The sequence below is a fragment of the Strix uralensis genome, chromosome 7 (assembly GCF_047716275.1).
Source record: "Strix uralensis isolate ZFMK-TIS-50842 chromosome 7, bStrUra1, whole genome shotgun sequence".
Taxonomy (NCBI): domain Eukaryota; kingdom Metazoa; phylum Chordata; class Aves; order Strigiformes; family Strigidae; genus Strix; species Strix uralensis.
In genome coordinates this window covers 37,987,501-38,007,500 of record NC_133978.1, presented here as the reverse complement: position 1 = coordinate 38,007,500, position 20,000 = coordinate 37,987,501, and the positions used below count along the sequence as shown (strand labels likewise).

The following is a 20,000-nucleotide window of genomic DNA, read 5'->3' as shown; positions in this document are numbered from 1 at the left end:
CAAACAAAGGCAGAGATTTGCCGAGCAGTGAACACAAGTGGCCGCGGAGTTGCTAACAGCTTAGAGGAACGAGGCAACTTTCTTTGAATCGCACTAACCTCCCTGCCAAACAGTTTTTGTCTCTGGGAAAAAAAAAAAAAAAAAAATCCCATTGCTTAGAGCGATTGCTTTCACTCCAGCAGTTGGTGAGGGCTCTCCAGAAACTTTAGGCACGGCTGGGGGTGCGGGGGGAGGGTGATGTTTAGCTTGGGAACGGCTCGGAGAAAGCCGGGGCTGGAGCAGAGCCCTCGCTCCGTGGGAGCCCACCGCGAAACGGCATCTCGTCCCTCGACGGGAGAGATGAAACCCTTCGCTTCCCCTTTGGCCGAAACATTTGAGGACGGGATGGAGTTGGGGTGACTTTTTGAAGGCCTGAGAAAAACCTGAGAGACAGAGCCCGGCGGGCTGTGGGTGGGGGCGGGAAGGAGCATCCCGCTGCGGGGGCTGCGGGAGGGGTGCGGGGCACGAGTGGGGTTCACACGGTCTCAACCCACCGCCCGTGTCCAACTTTATTGTGCCGTTTCAAAGCCTGTTGTCTGTTGTCGATCCCGCGGCGTGCAAGGGCAGCAAGAAGCAGAAAACCTGTGCTCCGGTTTTCTTTTTTTCCCTTCTTTTTTTTTTCTTTTCATTAATTGATTAAAAAAAAAAAAAAGTCTCTTACCCCATCACACCCCACTAGGATCAAACCTGCCCCTGGGAAACGCCCCTGACAGCGCTGGGACGTGGGGACGGGCCGGTGCTCGCTGTCCGCACCGGGCCCGGCGGTCTCCGCACCCGCGTAAGGGCCGCGCTGCGGGGCGGGCGGGGGGACGGAGCCGCTCAGGCCGGGGGCGACCGCGTTGGCGTCCAACTGCTCGTCCCTCGGCCGGGCCGGGCCGGAATCGTTTTCTGGGCAGCGACCACAAATAAATGAGGCGGTTTGGGGGTTTTTATTTTTTTGTTTGGTTTTTTTTTGTGTTGTTTTTTTTTTTTTTTCTTTGCCGTTTGATAACATCGTGCTACCGCGCTGTAAAATGGAAAGACGTATTTGCTATTACAACAATATTTTTAATGAGCCGCAAGCGACTTGTCCCAAAGTTAGTACTGCAAACAGCCAAGGCATCACTCTGTTTGTAGGCGACACAGCGGGCAGCGTATTTTGACTCCGAAACTCTGTTTATTTTCTTCATTTACGACCCATTGCCGGGGTTTTTATCCCAAACGAAAAGAAAACGCAGGGTTATCTTTTCGCAACGCTGGGCTTTATTTTGATTTCTTTGGCCCCAAATCCTGCCCTCGGCGCTATAAACACGTCGATTCGGGCCAATCTGCGGGAAGCGGAGAGCGATTCTATCTCGAAATAACCCTGCGCGGGTCTGTGAACACGAGTGACGGCTCCGGCCGTGGGGACACACACACACACACACAGACCCCCTGGGGGGCCTTTGGACAAGCCCCCCGCGGCAGCCACCCCAAGAAGGGGGGAGAAGGGGAAGGGCAGCGCCGGGAGGCGAAGCAGCCGGCGGGGGTAGAGGAAGGGGCGGCCAGAAGTTCAGGGGAAGCCCCCGGGGAGGCGGCCCCGGTGTGGGAAGGGGATCTCCCCCCTCCCCCCCCCGCCTCCCCCCGCCCGTCCCGCAGGGCTCCCCGGGCGCCTGGGACCCCTCGCTCGGGGTTACCGAGCCGCGGTGCCCCTGGCTGCGGCGGAGCTGGGAAAGGGCACCCCCCGCTCCGCCCCCCCCCGCTTCCCGCCCCGTCGGGGGGGGCCTCCGGACACCCGCTCCCGGGGAGCCCCGGCGGGGCGGCTCCGTGCCCGCGGCCCCCGCCCCGGCCAGCATCCCCGGCCGAGCAGGGCGGCCGCGCTCCCAGCCAGCGCTTGTTTCTTTTTTTTAGTTTTTTTTTTTTTTTAATTTTATTTTTTTTCTCCGAAGCCACACTTAAAAAAATGATAAGGAACGGGTTTTATTGATTTTTTTTTTCCACCACAACATTAAGTTTATAACAATATAGGCTGTTTTAAAAATAGGACCGATCCCTAACAGAAAGCGAGAGGGCAGAGAGTACAACCGAAAGGGGAAAAAAAGAATTAAAATAAAATAAAGAAAAGAAACCAACCCAAACCCTTGGGAAGACAGCAAACAATTGTCAGACAACAGGTGAGCAGACACTAAGACAGAGAGAGACAAGAGGTGTCCACTCCTCGCTTGATTTCCGCCTATTAAAATCCACATACTCGATGGACTTTAGAAGAAAACTGTACATCTTATCAAATAAATTAAAATTACCCTAAAGTTGATTGTCCTTCACTTAAAGCGCCCAGCTCACCGAATCTCCCTTATTTATTCGCATAAGCCGGGCTCATGCCTATTCCCATGCCCTGCTCCTCTCTTCTCACTTTCCTTCGCTTCTAATTTTTTTAAAATTTTATTTTGCACAACATGAACGAACGCAATTATACAATGCTAAAAACCCTTTCCTCACCATTCAAATAAAAGCAGTGCTTTAAGAATCGTCGTACAATATTGCACAGTTCAAAAGTACAATAATAATAATAATAATAATAATAATTAGTATTACAAAAGAAAGCAAAAGGGTACAGATTTTTTTTCCCTCCAAAATACCGAAATAACTTTACAAGAAAAAAAAAAACAAAACAACAACCCAACAACTAGGAAAACAAGAATTATAAACAGGAATTAAAAATATCTAAGTAAACGATAATAAATAAGGGTCACTCAAAGCGTGCGGGTGTATTTAACCGTTCACTTTGAGGCTGTATTTCTTGCTCGTTATAAAGTCCCATGACAGAAACCGAAAGGTACAAAATATGGGAAAGCAAAGAGGCAAATCGGTACCGAGGGCTGCTTAAATGAAAAGCCGCGGTCGATGAAGTTTGAGTCACGACAGGATCAGGAGCCTGCACAATTTGGAGGCAGAAGGAGAGGTCCAAAAGGAACAGAAATTCAGCTTCCTGTTAGCATTTGGCAAATCTCGAGGAGTGGCCTGGGATCATTCGGTTTTTTTATCATTATCCTTTTTTTTTTTTTTCTGTTATCCTTTTTTTTTTTTTTTTTTTACAAAAATAAAACTAAAGCCACAGATACCATCGCGGGTTTTGTCCACGTTTACAAAAGGTGTGACAGCTCCAGGGTTCTCTACAAGTTCCCGCTTTCATTTTCCTTATTTTCCTTTCCCTCCCCTCGCTTTTATGTTTGTTTTGTTGGTTTTTTTTTCTAAATTTTCGCGACTTTCCTCCTAGCACCACCCGCCGAGGGGTCCTCGCACCCCTCTCCCCCCCCTTCTCCCCCCCCCCCCCCCTCCCCAGCTCCGCAGACGCCGGCCGGGTGAATCGCACGAGTGGCTGAAGTACTTACAAGCGGGCCGGTGACTTGCGCGCCTCTCCGCGCCCCTCCGCGCAGCAGCGGCGGCGGGCGGGCGGGCTCAGACGGGCCGCAGGAGCGGCACGGAGGTGACCACGGGGTGGGAGTAGTAGACGGGGTGAGGGAAGGTGAGAAGGGGTTGGGTGCCGGGGGCTCCGCCGCCCCCCGCGGCCCCTTCCGCGCCCGAGTTCTCGTGGTAGAGGATGGGGACGCGGACGATGCGCTGCGCGGCTGCGTGGCTGAGGTTGGCCGCCTCCAGCTCGGCTGCTAATTGCCTCTTCCACTTGTTGCGACGGTTTTGGAACCAAATCTTCACCTGGGTCTCTGTCAGGTGGAGGGAGGCGGCCAGGCCGGCCCGCTCCGAGCTGCTCAGGTACCGCTTCATGTCGAAGGTGGATTCCAGCTGGAAAACCTGGCTGCGGCTGAACACCGTGCGCGTCTTCTTCTTGCGGCAGGGTTTCTTCTCCGGGCTCTCCTCCCGCTTCTTCCAGTCCTCCGAACCTCCTTCTTTCTTCGCCTCCTCCGAATCGCTTTCCTCCAGGACGATCTCGTCGGGGCTCTTGGAGTCCAGCTCCTTCTGCTCCCCCTCCGCCTTCAGCAGCGGCTCCGGGGAGTCCCGGTCGGTGCCCGAGGCGGGGGACGAGTCCCTCAGCAGGGATTTCTCCGCGGCTGGAAGGGGAAGGACGAGGGAGGGGGGGTGGGGGGGATATACACACAAAGAGACACCTTCACTGCCCGGCCCCCCCTCCCCACGTCCCGTCGGGGGAAGCGGGACGAGCCGGCCGGACACCCCCCCCTCCCCGCTCCGTCCCCCGCCGCCGCCAGCTTCCCGGTGCCCCCCGCCGCCCCGTCGGGGATGGGATTTTGGGGGGGGGGGGGGGGTAGGGGGGGAGCGGTACCTTCTGTGCGGGGCAGGTGGGCTCCGGCCGGCGTCAGGGCGTAGGGGTACCACCAGGTCTGGGCGCGCTCCAGGCAGTGGGCGCTCAGGGCGAAGCGGGGCGCCGGGATCTCGAAGCGGGGAAAAGCGAGGTCGCCCACCTGCGAGAGGGCGAAGCCGCCGCCGTCCACCGTCGCCTTGCCCGAGGGGGCGAACAGCGCCCGCGGCTGCTTGGGAGGCGCCTTGGGGGGGCCGCCGTTGAGCAGGTTTTTGATGTAGAAAGATTCCTTGGGGGGCGGCGGCGGGGCGCTGGGCGGCTCCTGTCCGGTCTCCGGCATCCTCCGGTGCCCGCCCGGTTCCTGCCCGCCGCTGGCCCCGCAGCCCGCGCCCGGCGCGCAGGTGGCGGCTCCCGGCGGCGCGGGGGAGAGGCGCGGAGGGGCGACGTGGGACCGCGGCGGCGGGGCCGGCCGGGGCCCCCTCGCATGGGGGGGCGGCAGGGCCGTGGGGCCGAGGGGACCCGCGCAGCCCGCGATACCGGGGGGCTGCTGCGGGCAGGCGGGAGAGCCGGGGTCGTCGCTACCACCGCCGCCGCCGCCGCCGCCTCCCGCCGCCTCCTCCCGCCGCCGCTGCTGCTGCGTCAACCTGGCGCCGGGATGCTAATGATGAAATCAAAATGTCATCCAAGTTAAACGCGGGGAGCACGCCGCGATTGGGCACGCACAATGGCAAATGGGATTAGGCGGGGAGGCAGCCGGGAGGAGAAGGCTCCGCGCAGCCCCTGCCCGCCGCCGCCGCGGCCCCGGCCCCCCCCGCCACCACCCCCCCCCTCCGCGACGTGCTGCTGTGGCTGGAGGCTACGAGCGCCCGCCCGTTATTGGCTTTATATAGTCCAATTAGGCAGCAAATGAGGACGGGGCTATTAGCACAAAGGGATCCCGGCTGGGCTGAAGCACCGCGGGAGCCGAATGGCACGGACCGCGCTGCTCCTGCCACAAAACCTCCCCTCGCCCCGCCGCAACGCCTCCCCCCCCGCCCCCGCCGGTAACAAAAGCCGCCGGCGTCGGGTAAAGGGGTGGGGGGCGGGTAGCGGGCTGAACCGGGCTACCGGGCCCCGGGGCCGGCGGCGCCGCTCTTCGCCCGCGCTGGGCTCTGCCTCGGGGCAGAAACGACTTTGCGGGAGGCTGCGGGGCGGCGGGGGGGGCGGGGGGGGCGCTCTGCCCAGGCCTCGCCGCCTCTCCCGCCGCGCTCTCCCCACGCAGCCCCTTCTGCCTCCCGGTGCCGGTGTCTCCCCCCGCTTTTCCCCGCTCCCCTCAGCCGCTCAGGACGGTGGGACACGTGGAGCGGAGGGGGGGGGGCCGCACGTCCCGGCATCGCGGGGGGCTCCGGGGCGCGACCCCCCCCCCCCCCCCCCCCGCCTCCCTCCCGCCGCCGGGCGCAGGGCGCCCCCTGCCGGGCCCCGCCGCTCCCGCGGGAGCACGACGCGTCCCGGGACCGGGACGGGGACGGGGACGAGGCTCCCGGCCCCGGCAGCGGTAACGGAGCGTCCGTCTGCACCGCGAAATAAATCCCTGGAGTCCGCGAACGGCGGCGGCGGGGCCGGGCCCCTGAAGGCCGCGAGGCGACCGCCGGTAGAGCCGTGATAGCGCGTACAGCCCGGGGGGCGTCCGTGTGACGGCGGCTGTACGGGGGGCAGGAGCGGGTCCGTGTGGGGCTGAACCGGTAACGCGGAGGAGAGAGGAGAGAGGGGAGAGGAGAGGGGAAAGGAAAAAGGGAAGGAAAGGGAATGAAGAAAGGAAAGGGAGTGAGGAAAGAAGGAAAGTAAAGAGAGCTTAGAGACCATACCAGACTCTCAGTTCTGGCGTGCTTCTAAACATTTGAAATACACGTGAGCATGCACTGCAAAAATCTGTCCTGGCATACGTAGAGCCACAGACTCAGAAGTGTGCGCATGTGCGTAGGGGGGCAACAACCTCTACATTCAAACGTTTTAATGCCCTGATCAAATATAGCTGATTTCTCTTGCTATTCCCTTCTAAGGGCACCCACCTGGCAATTTGAAATAAGACATCTTTTATCTGAATCAAACTGCTCAGTGTTAACGGTTGCAAGCTATCCCCAGGAGTTCTGCTTCCCCCTGAACTTTTGGGGTTATAAATCTAGGGAAAATTGACACAGACCAAGCCATGTAATATTTCTGGCTGCAACAAGCCTGATATTTCATATACCTTCAGCACACATGACATTTTTTTCAGAGCACCGTCTTTTATGTGACCATTTCCAAACGGTTAGCAGCATCGTGAGGAGCAGTTCAGCTAAACAGGGAGGTGCAGAAATGAAAAGTTGGCAAAACACATCTTGGAGACGGGGTCTCAGCAATTTGTAGGAGTTTACAGAAATATTCTGCTCTTGTTAACAACTGTTTCACTTAAAGGCATCAGGCAAAGTAAAGCTCATCAGGAATTTTTCAAAGAAATGCTATTTCAGTTGAAGTACTCCTCACCTCTGGGTGAAAACCTATAGAAAAAATGAGAGACAGAAAAGAGTTTCTAGCAGAAAAGAGTTTCTATACCGAAAACAGCCGACGGTTACCTAACTAGCGACCTGTTACAGTCTCGCCTAATATATGAGGACCTGGGCTAAAGCTCTATTTTATCTGTTTGCAGCTCTTACCTGAAAAGCCAAGGGTGCAAAGTTCTTAGAGAAGACCCCAGGGCATTTCTCCGTCTCAGTGAAGATTTTGATTTAGGTACGAGTTGAAACTCCCACCCTTTTCCATCCACCTTTCACTGCTTTGGTAACTACGAGGTCCTAATCTCTCTGGAGTCTCTCAGGGTAAACAATTGCTCGTGGTAGAAAGCCAAGCAAGGACAAAAATCCAAGCTAGCCTCTGAAAATGTTAAATTTCCACTTTGCAATTCTTTGTAACAAAAAGAAAAGCAAGCAGTGATCTAAAAGAGCCTTTCCACATCTCTGTCATTTGCAGCCCATAAGTTTCTCACATATTTATGTATTTTATATATGCCCCTCCCCAGCAACATCTGGACATTAAAGACTGGTATTGACCATCCCCCCCATGCCCCGTAGTGATGGAGCTGAGTGGATTTTGCTGCAGTCTTTCTTTATTTCTGTTTCTAGACCTGCACTCATACCATTCCATTGTAAACAGATAATTATTATTTCATTAGTGTTCCAATTCAGAATTAATTGGCTAATTTACACATGGATCAATTGTATAAATGTGATGTTTGTGATAGGTGCTTGATATGATTTAAAGTAATTGTTTATTTTCAGGTTTTGGCTTGCATTGTATTGCAAAGTGATTTATCTCCGTATTTATCCTGTCTCAGCACTGCCTCTTCTTTTTCATTATTTTTCTAAAGAGCTACACTCCTGCTACGCTGAAGCGTGGCGCGATGCTGTGGTGCCCCACTTATATCAGCTCCAAAATGCCCTGCCTTACAGCCTGCTGATGTTATGTGCTCACAGAGCGCCGTGCTAAGAGCCCTCTTTGCCTCGCAGAAGTTACCCGCTGCAGCCTGCAATCACTGTATTTCACAGAGATTCCTGCACCATCTTTATAGCTGTCATCCCCGAGTGTCTCCCACTGTAACCACAGGTGACAAACATCTGTCACTTCGGGTTCAGTTCCCTCTCTTCCATCCCGAGGGGGTTGAGGAAAGTGCAGTGCTTAGTTTCCTTGCTCTTTTGTTCGTCCAGCTGGGAGGATGCCTGGCAGCCCAGCCATGGGAGGACGGCAAACAGGACTTGCAGGGCAGAAGCAGTGAAGTTTGCATCTGCTCCGGCTCTGACAGAAGGTTTTTGACGGCAGCAGGACCTCCTCCCGCACAGCCTGCCATGTCTTTGCAGAAGGCGGCACTGGCCAGCCAGAATTCTCTCCCTAGACCAGCCCTGTGTTCTCCTGTAGATGTTCGCAGCATTTGGCCTTACAGCAGCTCTAGGGAGACAGTAATCCATCAAGACACTACTTGATTTCATGGCTAAATTTAAACAGTTTCTTCCACGGGGAAGTGCTGAAGTACCTCCTTGCATCATGGTTTCGGTGTTCAGAGGGAGAAGAAAGAAGGGGTGAGAACAGTTAACAGCTTGCCCCATGCAGAAACACTCCTTTCCCAGGCAATCAAAATGAATTCTTCCACCATCAGATTTTAGAGCTGCTGTTATGCTGTCCAGGAGGCTAAAAACTACTTTGTGAATGCCAAAGATTAATTACCGTAGAGTTCGAGCCACTGTCAATGGCTCTCCCCTTCCTACTGCAAACCGTCACATACTCCCAGGGCCTTTGTAAAATCGGAGTTATTCAGAAACATTGCCTTTCTCTGTCATCCTTTCAATTGCTTCTTCAGAAACGCATGATTGGAAACAAACAGAGGTTACCCAGAAAGGGATGCTACCTTCTCATCAAAAGGAATGTCTCTTGCAGGATGTATTTGATAAGGATGTTTTATTCAAGACTAGAAGAATTACAAGCGAGTTATGCTTTGTAGCCTATCTCAGGTTTCACTCGGTTGAATGTATCAGGGTATATGTGATGTGTGTGGGTTGAGAGGTATGTTGGAACAGTTAAAGTTGTTCCCTTATCATGCCTTACAATGGCATTTTTGTACGTTTAAATGGAAGGCTTTGTAAGTCTCTGTTTTCCAGCAGCTTCCTGGCAAGCTGAGAGTCTTTCCTGACAAATATTAGAACCCTATAGCACTGCAAGAAAGCAGGTTGTTTAGTTTATGAGACTTTCATTTCTGAGGCTCATCACAGTCATGTGCCTGATTCACAGAGATATCATTTTTACAGGAAAGAGGAAAAATTTCTAGGTTGTGATGTTTTTGTGAAACAAGTGCTGTTGAAAATTCCACGTAATTTGGAATAAATCCATGGGGACAGAACGGATGGCAAATGATGTGATCTAAGTACAATCTTCATCTCACACAGCACTACACACGTGCTCTGGATAACATGATACGACGCTCTGAAGTCATCACAAACTCGTACAACATATCCTTTGCTTTTGTCATTGTGACCTGCCCACCAGTCTGATTTCTAGAAAGTATAATCATCTTTGTGTTGACATTAATCATGTGTGGGCAATTTATCATTTTCACAAGTGAACTCACAGAATAGAGGTCAGCTAAATGTACTGGAGGAAATCTCTCGTGAAAAGTATCATTGGAGGATTTCAAGGCAGAACAAGTGTTGTTCTTTAACACCTCATCCAAACGTAAGCCTTACTGTAACTCATCTAACCTGTTTCAAAATATATCAGGACAGAAACACCCAAAGAACAATGGATAGATGGTAGATTTGCAGCTTCTAAATCTGAAGACTGGTGCTTATATACCAAGTTGTAAACTCTGAGGTATCCTGTAGAATGTAAAAAAAATGAAAAAAATCCCAAAAAACTGTGTAAACATCAACACTGGTGAAATCCTAAATAATCAGATCTCTTTGTGGCCACAAATAGCTTATTTATGAAAATCCATGAGTGCCCTGGAACCACACCTGAAGAGTGCCGAGTATTTGTAGCTCCTACTGAAATGAAAATATTGCTGCAAAGCTGTATGGTGAATGTTTTACCAGCCTGCTTAGAAAAGAGGTGTTATAATCCACAGTCAGCTTTCAGACCTCAGATCCAAATTATCCATTTGCAGAGAGCCAAAAGAGAGCAGAGTAGATCCAATGTTTGTGTGCACAATGTTTGTAGCTGCTGCTAGACAATGTACAGTTTTAGGAGTTCTTAAATAATCATTGATTTCAGAAGTGTTACAGCCCATTGACTCAAAAATCAGCTGCTTATAAAGACTCTCATGTTCGTATCAGAGATCCTTGGCAATTGTGCAAGAGTTATGCTGCACGTACATACTGAGCATGAGCTGTATTTTGAATTTTATTAAAAGATCCTGAGATCACCCTGATTTCCCTAAGAGCTTTTGTTATAAATGACATGACAATGTGAACCAGCTTGTTCTGAGTCAGCAGATCCCCAAAATAGCTTGTGGGTTTGCAAAATAAATGAATGAGAGGGCCATTTTGTGCTTCCACAAGAGCTTCTTTGTCAAGACCTCAGTGTGCTTTGCACTTATTAATGACTCTGTCTCGCCTGCCAGTCCCCAGGGAAGGCTACTCCTCAGGCAAGCTCGATGTTTCAGGAATCCCAAGAAGCCCGAGTGATGTGCACACCACAGGAGGCTCCTTCTACTTCTTTTGGCTGAAGCATCAACAGGACATCTTGTCTTCAGATGTGCAGAGAGCTCAGGTGCTCACATCACTCCCATGCTGCACAGACTCTGTTCTGCCAATTCTGCAAAACAGAACAGAGAAATGAAGGTTTCTGGGCTTCTTTCCACATAACGTTTCTGTATGTTCTAGGGAAAACCTTATCTTAGATAACAAAGTTTCTCATTTTCACTCTCTCTCTCTCTTATTATAAATTCTCAAACCCACATTATAAAGATAAAAGGTCAGAGGTCAAGCAATGACTGCACTAGGGTAAGAGTTCTTTCCTCCAAAGCCAAATCCCAAATCATCCTTCTCTGAGTCACAGTTTTACATGTATGTAGCATGCATTGCTTCTTTTTTCACATGGCTGAAAAATTAGAAAACTATTAGAAAGGCAGGCACTATGAAGAAAATATTTAAAATATATTTTAGTTAAACATTAGCAATACGTATCAGAAATTCATCAGTAATTAACTTGGTTAAAGCAATGCTGGTGGAGAGCAGTAGAAGGCCTAAATGCACTGTTGTGCAAAACTTCCAACACTCAGCTTCATCCATCATAGCCATCATAGTTACAGCACTGTTTTCTGCATAACACGAGATTGTCTTTGACATTAAGTCACAGGGACCCAACCACTCCAGCCTTGCAGTCCAGAATGGTGGCTTGAAACTCCTTCCTCGTATAGAAATATGAAAAGCAACCAGGAAGCACTAACAAAGCTAGCTAGGAACCAAGGATGACTTTTTCACCTTATTTTACATTAGGTAGATTTTTGGCTTGTCATTAAGGATCCATGAATAATGCCAGAAAAAATAATGGAAGGGGACTGTGTATAATTTAACATCTTGTTGAAGGTGGCAGATAGGACAAATTAATACTAATACTAATAATAATACAGAAAGTGGAACAATTTCAGCTTGGCATATGCATGAAATGTAATTAATTTAAATACTGTTTATCTACAGAGCAATAGAATTGACAAAAATAACAATCCTAGCATATTAAGCAAACATTAGCTGTTTCTCCTCAGCAGCCTGATGTGTGTTCTCACCACGTGTTGTCATTCCCAGAGTATGAGATCTAAGTTACTTGTGTTGTGCTGCTGTAAAAAAAAAAAAAAAAAAATTAAAAAAAAACCCACCAAAAGACTTTTAATATACTTCTATTTGCTCTAGATCACTATTGTCTCAAATATTCCAGTCAGGAAATTTGTATACAGTACACAACATGCTGCCGTGAAGGGTTTATTATGTATTGCTGTGCCTGAGAGCTGCAGGAGTGTGAAGAATAGAGGATATGCTAAAAGACTCTGGGGCAAAGGTGCAGATGATACCTCTGCTTTTTGTTTGTTTGTTTGTTTACTGGCAGCAAGGGTTGGTATGAATGAGAGGATAAGGCACTGTCTCTCTAGTTAGAGACTCTGATTTTGTTCTGTAGCAGAGACTATGCCTCTAAAGCACTGAAGCTGATCAGACATTGCAGAACACTGATCAGAATTTCCAGATGTCCTTGATAACGCCCTTCACCTTCATAATCAAGCTCTGAAATGATAATATATCGATCGGAATGCTTCTCAGTGGTATGACACACAGAGGATTATTGATAAGCAGCTCTGAAATTTTCAGGTGACAAACAAGGGCGGGGGAGGCGATTACAACAGGAACGCAAAACTGCCACGGTAATCTTCGCCTGGGAAACTTGGGCTGTGAATGATAGTCTTACCAAAATGCTTTCGCTTCTGTCTGGGAAGAGATTTCCATCTTAATTTGTGGAGAATTATTGCTGTTGTTATTATACTCTCAGTACTAATGCTAATGCTAATACCAATATTAATACTAATACTGATACTACAATGACTGGGTGTACCGCCGTCCGCTCGCCCACGCCCCCGCGGCGCGGCCCCCTTCAGCACCACGGCCAGCGCCGGGAGGCGCGGAGAGCTGCGCGGACACGGCGCTGCGCGCGGCGTTGAGCGGGCACGGAGGGGTGCGGAGCGTCTTCCCGCAGTCTGAGGGGCGGTGGGTCCTATCCTGCACCCCTGCTCTGAGCAGGCTGCCGGGCCCGAGCTCCTACGCGCTCCTGCGGGTGCGTGAGAGAGAAATAAGGTACTAAATTGCTGTGAACTGAGGGGCAAAAAGAAGAAGAATTAGAGGCTTACTGCTATTGTAAAAGCTCATGAACAACAAAATAATTAACTGTATATAAATCCCGAGGTTACAAGCTAAAACCAAGACCCTTTGTCTACTATGCCCTGAGCCTTCACAGGCAAATTCAACAGAATTACATCTTGGTTTATTTTAATATCAAAGCATTTTATAAGGAGACATGGAAATCGTTTCCCTTTCCAATAGTGTTGGCACATTGCCCTGTTTATTCTCCAGTTGGTATTTTTTGTACTTCTTAGAGATATATCAAAGTTTATGCAGTATGTGTAACGTGGAGGAGATGGAAAAGACATTGACAATATTAATTGTTTCATAAATACCGTCAGATAGGATATGCTTTTTATATCTTTGGTTTAAACCTTGTTATTGAAAAACCAATACCCTGCCATTTGTTTATACTTTTCTTGGCATACAAGGCAGATATATTAGAGTGAATGAAGCTAATAAAAGGCTACAGGCAGCATTTTCTATACTCAACTTTTAGGCATGGCCTCTTTTTCAAAAGAAAACCGTCTTTTATTTTGGAACATTATAACCATTCCACCCGTCTGTAAAAATGTATGAAGAACCAGAAATTACAAAGGACCAACTAGAAAAGACCCTTTGCTTTTAGGTGAGCACTTCTTCACACAAGCAATTCCACCGACCCCGCAGACCTGCTTACGCAAGTCATTGCTGACGCAGAGGGACGAAGGGCTCCACCAGCCAGCCCGGAGGTGCCTGGGTCTTTGGGGCAAAGCTGCCTCAGAGACAGAGGCTCAGCATGAAAAATACCTCCCTGCAGTGGTCTTACTTGGATCCAAGAAGTTAGTTGCTGAGCAAGGGGTCCTGAGTGTGGAAAGAGGAGCTGCAACCTCTCCCAAAGGCAGTGCATGACTGACAGTTTCAGACCAGGAAAATGCAAATTAATTACTGGAGATCTTGCAAAAGTTTTTCATCCAAGCAATGGTAAAAGAAATTCTTGAGAAATCTGTTTGCATTGCACACATTTTACTCCTTGCAGTCCTTTTCTTTTATTCAGCATTTTAGTCCCTGCAGGAAGGAACAAGGAGGTGGGTTATGGTGGGTTTACCTCTGCTTTCATTTTAAAAAATATTTTTATCATGTTCCATGCAGTGTCACATGCAAAAGAAATACAATGCTTGCACATCTCTTAAACAAGAATTTCAGTGCTAACATGTTCTGCTAAATTAATGTTATGGTGTTAGAAAGATATATAGCATAGCAGAAACTGAGGACTGGAATATAGAAACTCAAGCAAGGAAAGAAGGAAGAACTCACCATTCATTGTTCCTGGAAATTTCATAGAAATTTGTGAAAATATGCTATGCATATTTTTTCATAGCATGAAATGGCTCCACTGCAGTCTTGAGTCACCACTGCAGGACATCAAGAGCAACAGTGATCCTTAAAACATTTGCCATAGGGGCTCCCTGGGTTTTACCCTGATCCGTGCATGAGGAATGCAAAGTTTAGTTTTCGAAGCAGTTCTGCATGGATCATCTCCGACAACTTCGGGAACTTTCCGTGAAGATACAAAGGTCTGGTGCTGTGGCAAAGGCATAAAATTCATTACCAGAGGGAACACCAAGGCATGGTCCTTTCTCTATTTCATTTTAGCTCCAGAGTGGAGGAGGCTTTTGCTCAGCAGCCATATTTATTCCATACCTGTCTGTTGCTTGAACTACAGTAAATCAGGATTATCTGACTTCTTCAGCATCTCTCAGGCCCAAAAGATTTTTAAGGACATGTTGTAGAAAAGTAGAAGCGAGCTGAAGAACACAAGAGGAAGAAAAGCTATAGCCAGGGGCATGGGTGGAGGCCTGCATCGCACCAGACATCAAAGCCAAGCAGAGCCCAGACTTTATTTGCCTCCCAGGCACCGCACCCGAGGAGAGTCTCTGCACACCCAGACTTCAGAGGTAGCTGAAGTGGACTGTCAGTCACCTGCACGCATGAAGGAAGCAGTAAGAATCGATGTTGGCTGGAAGGTACTTTCACTCATTGCCAGCTGTTGTAGTTTAGCCCGATGACGTGTGTAGTAGTTGTACTTGGGGCAAGACAAAAAAGACCACCTTGATTTCAGGGGCTGGTGTAGATGTTCTCCACCCTAAATCCTGTGATCAGCAGGAAGGGAAGAGCATTTGGGCCAGAAATAGTACATTTTCAAGAGACATGCTTCACTGCAATTTCAGTCCCAGGAGTGCCACAGGAAGCGATGCTCAAATGGCGGCCTTTTCCAGTTGCTCTGGAAGGCCTAGAGAGAAACCAAGGCAGAATTTTTCTTCATCAGTGCAAAAGCAAATGTGATAACTGGCAGCCTCCATGTAAAAGTATTTATCTTAGTCATGTTAATCTTGCCATTAGACTCTAATTTCCAGCTCCAGTGTTGGAGAACAAAGTACATGCCATCCATGGCAGCAAGGCTGACACAGCAATACGCTTTTGCCACTCACAACATCTGTTGAGCTAATTTGAAACACCACAACCAAATCCCATTTCCAGCAATGCACATGTTTGCCTTTCTCCTCAACCTGCCAATTCTAATGACCCACAATTAAATAAAAGCCTTCCTCATGCTCCGGGTCTCCCTGCCCATCCTCCTTCCGAGGCTACGGCTTTAATTTTGCCCTATCGCATTCTCACGGCAGCAGACTGTTATGGCAGGCAGCAGGATTATGACTCATCATGTACTGTGGGAAGTAATGATGATCCCAAAAGCAAACGGAGGTGGGAAGTGAAGGAGAAATCACTTATGCAAATAGAAATATTTTCAATAATGATCAACAGCATGAGAAAGAATATAGGAAAAATTACATTAGGCAGAGTAGCTTCATTTTTAAAATGTTCCCTAAGTGCTAGAAATCTTCCCATCTTCATTTTTCCCTTTAAACTCTGTCATTTGTACAGCCTATTAACCTTTAACTTTATGACTATCCTAACGTGAAATACTGGCAGCATTTAAGTCTGAGAATACTAGAGACCTACCTTCCTGGTTGGCAACAGAGGTGAAGCACTTTCTTTTAAATCAGTCATTTTTAATATCAGTCATATACACACAGCATCCGAGACACTATTTTTAGATTCACGTGCTGGCGTTACTTATAATAAATGCTCTACAGACTCCAGTTATCTTTCCTCAGAGGTCTTAAAGTTTCCTTCTTGTCTGTCCTCTCCCAGTTCGTCACCCTAATTGTAGTCTTCAATTCTGCTCAAAAGTAAAAGAGCAAATCAAATTAAATCGCTTCCTTCAAACTCCCTCTTTCCTGTTCTTAAAAAGACAATGTAAAATTAATTATTTGTGTTTACAAGAGCTGCTGGGGAGTCGAGCCGAGGCTGGGACTTCATTGTCTGAAGCACTAAACTACCGTTACCCCATCCATTTCTGCCCTGAAGACCTGGCAGTCTGGATGGGGCAGGGGAAGGGCAGGTGATTAAGTGACTTCCAAAAGGTGGTAAAGACGAAGTGGCTCATCTGGACGGTGTGTGCTGGGGCCGTATCGATTACACCCGCGGCAGGGGATGTAAGCGGTTTAACGTGGAGCTTGTGTGGGTTTAATTGTTATCATTATTTCAAACCATAAGAGTGACAAGGGCTGCTCAGACCCGAGGACAGGAACTTCTGTTGTTTATATCTAAATCTCAGCAATTACATAGCACCTGGGGATGACAGGGGATGATCTGGTGGGAAGTTCCCCCACAGCTGCCCCTCTGTCAGTGGGTGCCTTCCTCCAGGGTTGGACATGGTCCTACCATGGGGCATCGCTGTGGCATGGAAGAGCTCCCAAAAAGAGGTCTCAGTTGGAAAGAACAGCCAAAGCTGTTACACTGATGGCTGAGAAAATGTTGCCTCAGAACTGAACCACCAGAATTTATTTACACAAAGTCTTCCCCTTTTCCCTTGCTCTTTGAGACTCAGCAAACCTTCAAAATGCTCAGCAGGGAGTCCTGAAAAACACTTAAAAGCGAGTTTGCCAGGCAGACGCATGTGCCTCTCTCCTTAATCAGAAAATATCCATCCCCAAGGAGCAAAACGGGGACCACAGTGGCCCCAGCTGCCCGACCCTGCCCTGCTGGGTGGCTCAGATGTGGGAGGAAGAAACATCCCTTACAGTGCTCCCTTCCTGAGTGAAGGACACAGGCAGGGGACTTGGAGCAGTGCTAGTGCCAGCATATTTCATCTGCACCAAAGGTTTGGACCTGGTTTTACTCTAATGTAAACTCTTTTCTGAGCTTTCACTCCTAAGAAGAGATAGCTAGAAAAACAGATCTCTTGGTGGGGTATTCTGCTCTCAGGAGTGTTCTCCTGAGCCTGAAAAAGGTCTGGTTTCTTCCCCTCTTACACTGAAACTGCAAGCTCGCTCTTGGGTAGAAGTGATCAACCTCCAGCCCAGGCTGAACAGAGGTTTTGGCAGGCTTTTTGGCCATGGATCAAATTCAATCAAGGAAAATAAATACGTGGGACATTCAAGGATTTAAGCAAGACTCGGTCAAAGGAGGCAAATAGTTAAGTTTGCTCTTGCATCCTACGTGTACCCCATCTTACAGCCTGTCCTTTCTACTCATATGAATGGATTTATAAGGTGCTAGAGGAAGCAGGCAGCATTTATGTTGGTGTCTACAGACACGTCTAGATTTTGCAAGACTCCATCCAAGGCATCCATGAGATGGAGCCCAGCACACTGTGCCGGCAGGCTGCACAGTGCGGGGATTCCCCCCGGTGACAGCTCAGATCCCCGCAGGGACAGCTGGCATGTGCCACCACGCTCCGCACAGCCAGCTCTGCTCTCAGGACCCGTGCCACCTCCTGCTCTCACGCGGCCCGAGGAAGGTCCCGAAAACTTCAGCAGGATTTAGCCATCTTATCATGGAGCTGCTTTTCCAAACTCCAGCTGGGCTTAGAAACACGTTTAATTTAGGCGCGCTCTTGGGCCCTATTGATTTTAATGCAACAATCATATGTTTAAAACTTAGCATGTGTTTAATTGCTCTGGTGAGTAACAGCAGACTGATGCTGGTGCTTACACACCTTGCTGACCCGGTGCCTGGGAAAGCAATGCTGCATGAGCCCCACGGCAAGGGAGTCAAGGGGACAGCATTTGTCCCAAACCTCAAATCAGATGATCCCCAATTCTTGTTTTTATTTTGGAAGTAGATATACTTTCCTAAAAGGAAGGGAAGTAAGAACAAATTTGGAAGGGAAACTACATAAAGCTTCTTGTTCATTTAGCTCCTACTCTCAGTTATTTCATTTTTGGCATTTACCTAAAGTTTTCATCTTTCCAAGTCTTGTTTTATGGTTAGTATAAGGCCAGCCTGAAAGATAATATATTGTGACTGTTATATTATTTATTTCAAAGCCAAGTTATTGATTATTGCACGCTGAAAATGACAAATGGCATCTGAGAAAGGCACGGTCAGCGAGTTCTATTAAAGAAATGATAGTATTGCTCATGGATTGTTAAAAGGTTCAGTTTAGGTACTTTATAGGTTTATATCCATCACTATTTAATGACCAAATGATGAAAAATATGAGTCACGGGAACAATTTCTTTCTGTTGCAGTTTTACGTTTAAGCAGTTAGCAAAATCAGAGAAATTTTTGTGCTAAGGGTTTATGCACCCAGACCTTGTAGCACATAATCTAGTAACGAGCTTGATTATTTTAAAGGCGATGATTTAATATAGGTAACTATTGCTCACATGGAGCACACTGGAGTGGACCAAATCCTTCCTCTGCAGTGCTGGTACGCACGTGCTGGTGGTGGGAGGTAGGCAGGCAGGCAGGAGGGGTGTGCGGGGGTGCATTGTGTTACACACCCCACCGAGGGACCCCACTTAGCGCCGGGCACCCCGAGGAGCCCCACTGACTCCCGGGAGCTGCACGTCAGGGCCAAAGCACAGGGAAATGCCTGTTTCCCCCATGAGCCCCTGAGAGCACGTGCCCACCAGGCTGGGCAGAGTAGTATGGGCACGGGGTCACCCTGGAAGAGCAGACAGATATTAGTGAGTGGGAACCCCTCCTGGGGTAGCCCTGGTGTCCCTTGTTCCCTCTTCTGCAGGAGCCAGAGTGGGATTTGGCCTATTTTCCCCATATTTAACCCCACAGGCAGAAGCTGGAAGCCCAGCAAGGTTTTTTTTTTTTGTTTGTCACAGGTATAAAAGGCTCTCTTTTCACTCTTATTCTCTTAGAGCCATCTGTTCGAAACACTTTCGAAATGACAGCAATTAGAGATAAGAGCTAATAACGCTCCAACCTGCACGCTGAGAAATGCCATTTAATCACTATTGGCTTGGCTGGCAAATAAGGAGCAGCATCCGACTGGACAAGGGTGATAAAGCTCCCATGCCGGCTCAAATGAAGAGCCCAGCTGCAGTGTTTGCCACCGTGAATTGTAGCTGCAAGACCTGGAATCTGGCCTAAAGAGCTGATATAAATCCAGCTAAATAAATCTTTCGCTGCTGCCTGTGGTTTCACGCTGCCTTAACTCAACTCTTTTACCTAATCTCTGACCTTCCTTTGTAATTTTTCATATTTCCCAGGTAAAACTCAGGGTGCTCATTAGCGGGAGGCTGAGCCAAGAGGACCGGGGAGTTCATGTTTTCTCCCGAGGGAGGTAAACCGGACTGTGCCGGGGCGTGATGGTGGGAATCCACTGGCAAGCCCGGCGATGCTCTGCACTTAATTTCACAGCAGCAGGAGCGTCACTCTATTTTCTTCTCATGCATCCTGCAACAAAAATGAAGGCCGTGAAATCTCACCCAGACAGCACGAGGAGGGGTGGAAGGTGCTCTCCCACCGACAGCTGTAGGGAAGCTTTCCGGCCCCGGAGCAGCTGCAACACTTGGCTGGGGTGAGCGGCCACACTCCCCAGCAGCACAGTGGAGCGGGATCCAAGCGCAACGGCCCGTCCCAAAATGACCGTTCGGGTGCATGCCGGTAAATCAAAAGATGCCGACAACTGACAGGGAAGGGTTTTTCTAATTCCAAAACAAATCTCCCCCTCAGCTGACAGTCCTACCTATCAGGTTTAATCTTAAAGCAAATATTTTGTGTTCCCCGATAAACTTTTCAAAACCAGGAATTAATAACAGTAGCGGTGACTCCACCTAAATTACAACCTTTATGCAAGCTTTAAAAGCAACACTAACATCTTGCAGCCAGCGCCAATAAAAAAGAAAGCAACCGCCACTTTTAGTCAGCATGTTGTGACACAATATTTGCAATCTCTGAGCAGGCGGAAAAACGTTTCCACCTGGCAATTTTATCCTTCTCTATTTGGCAAACATATTTTGCCATGATGTATAGAAAACACCGGGATGGGGGCAAGG

At 48.9% G+C, this 20,000-nt stretch overlaps 1 protein-coding gene across 1 annotated transcript; it reads right to left on the bottom strand.

The window, feature by feature from the left end:
• Positions 1-3,456: 3,456 nt before the first annotated feature.
• Positions 3,457-4,610, bottom strand: HMX3 (H6 family homeobox 3). Its single transcript, XM_074874056.1, has 2 exons — positions 4,295-4,610; positions 3,457-4,064 (listed from the first exon to the last, which is right to left on the bottom strand). The coding sequence occupies exons 1-2, from the start codon at positions 4,608-4,610 to the stop codon at positions 3,457-3,459; spliced, it is 924 nt and encodes a 307-aa protein (XP_074730157.1).
• Between the last annotated feature and the right edge of the window lie 15,390 nt (positions 4,611-20,000).

Bases quoted from the DNA above. Each gene is read 5' to 3' on its own strand.
- HMX3 (XM_074874056.1), bottom strand. From the start codon at position 4,610: ATGCCGGAGACCGGACAGGAGCCGCCCAGCGCCCCGCCGCCGCCCCCC. The intron at 4,065-4,294 runs GTACCGCTCCCC...TTCCCCTTCCAG, and splicing joins CCACCTGCCCCGCACAGAAG to CCGCGGAGAAATCCCTGCTG.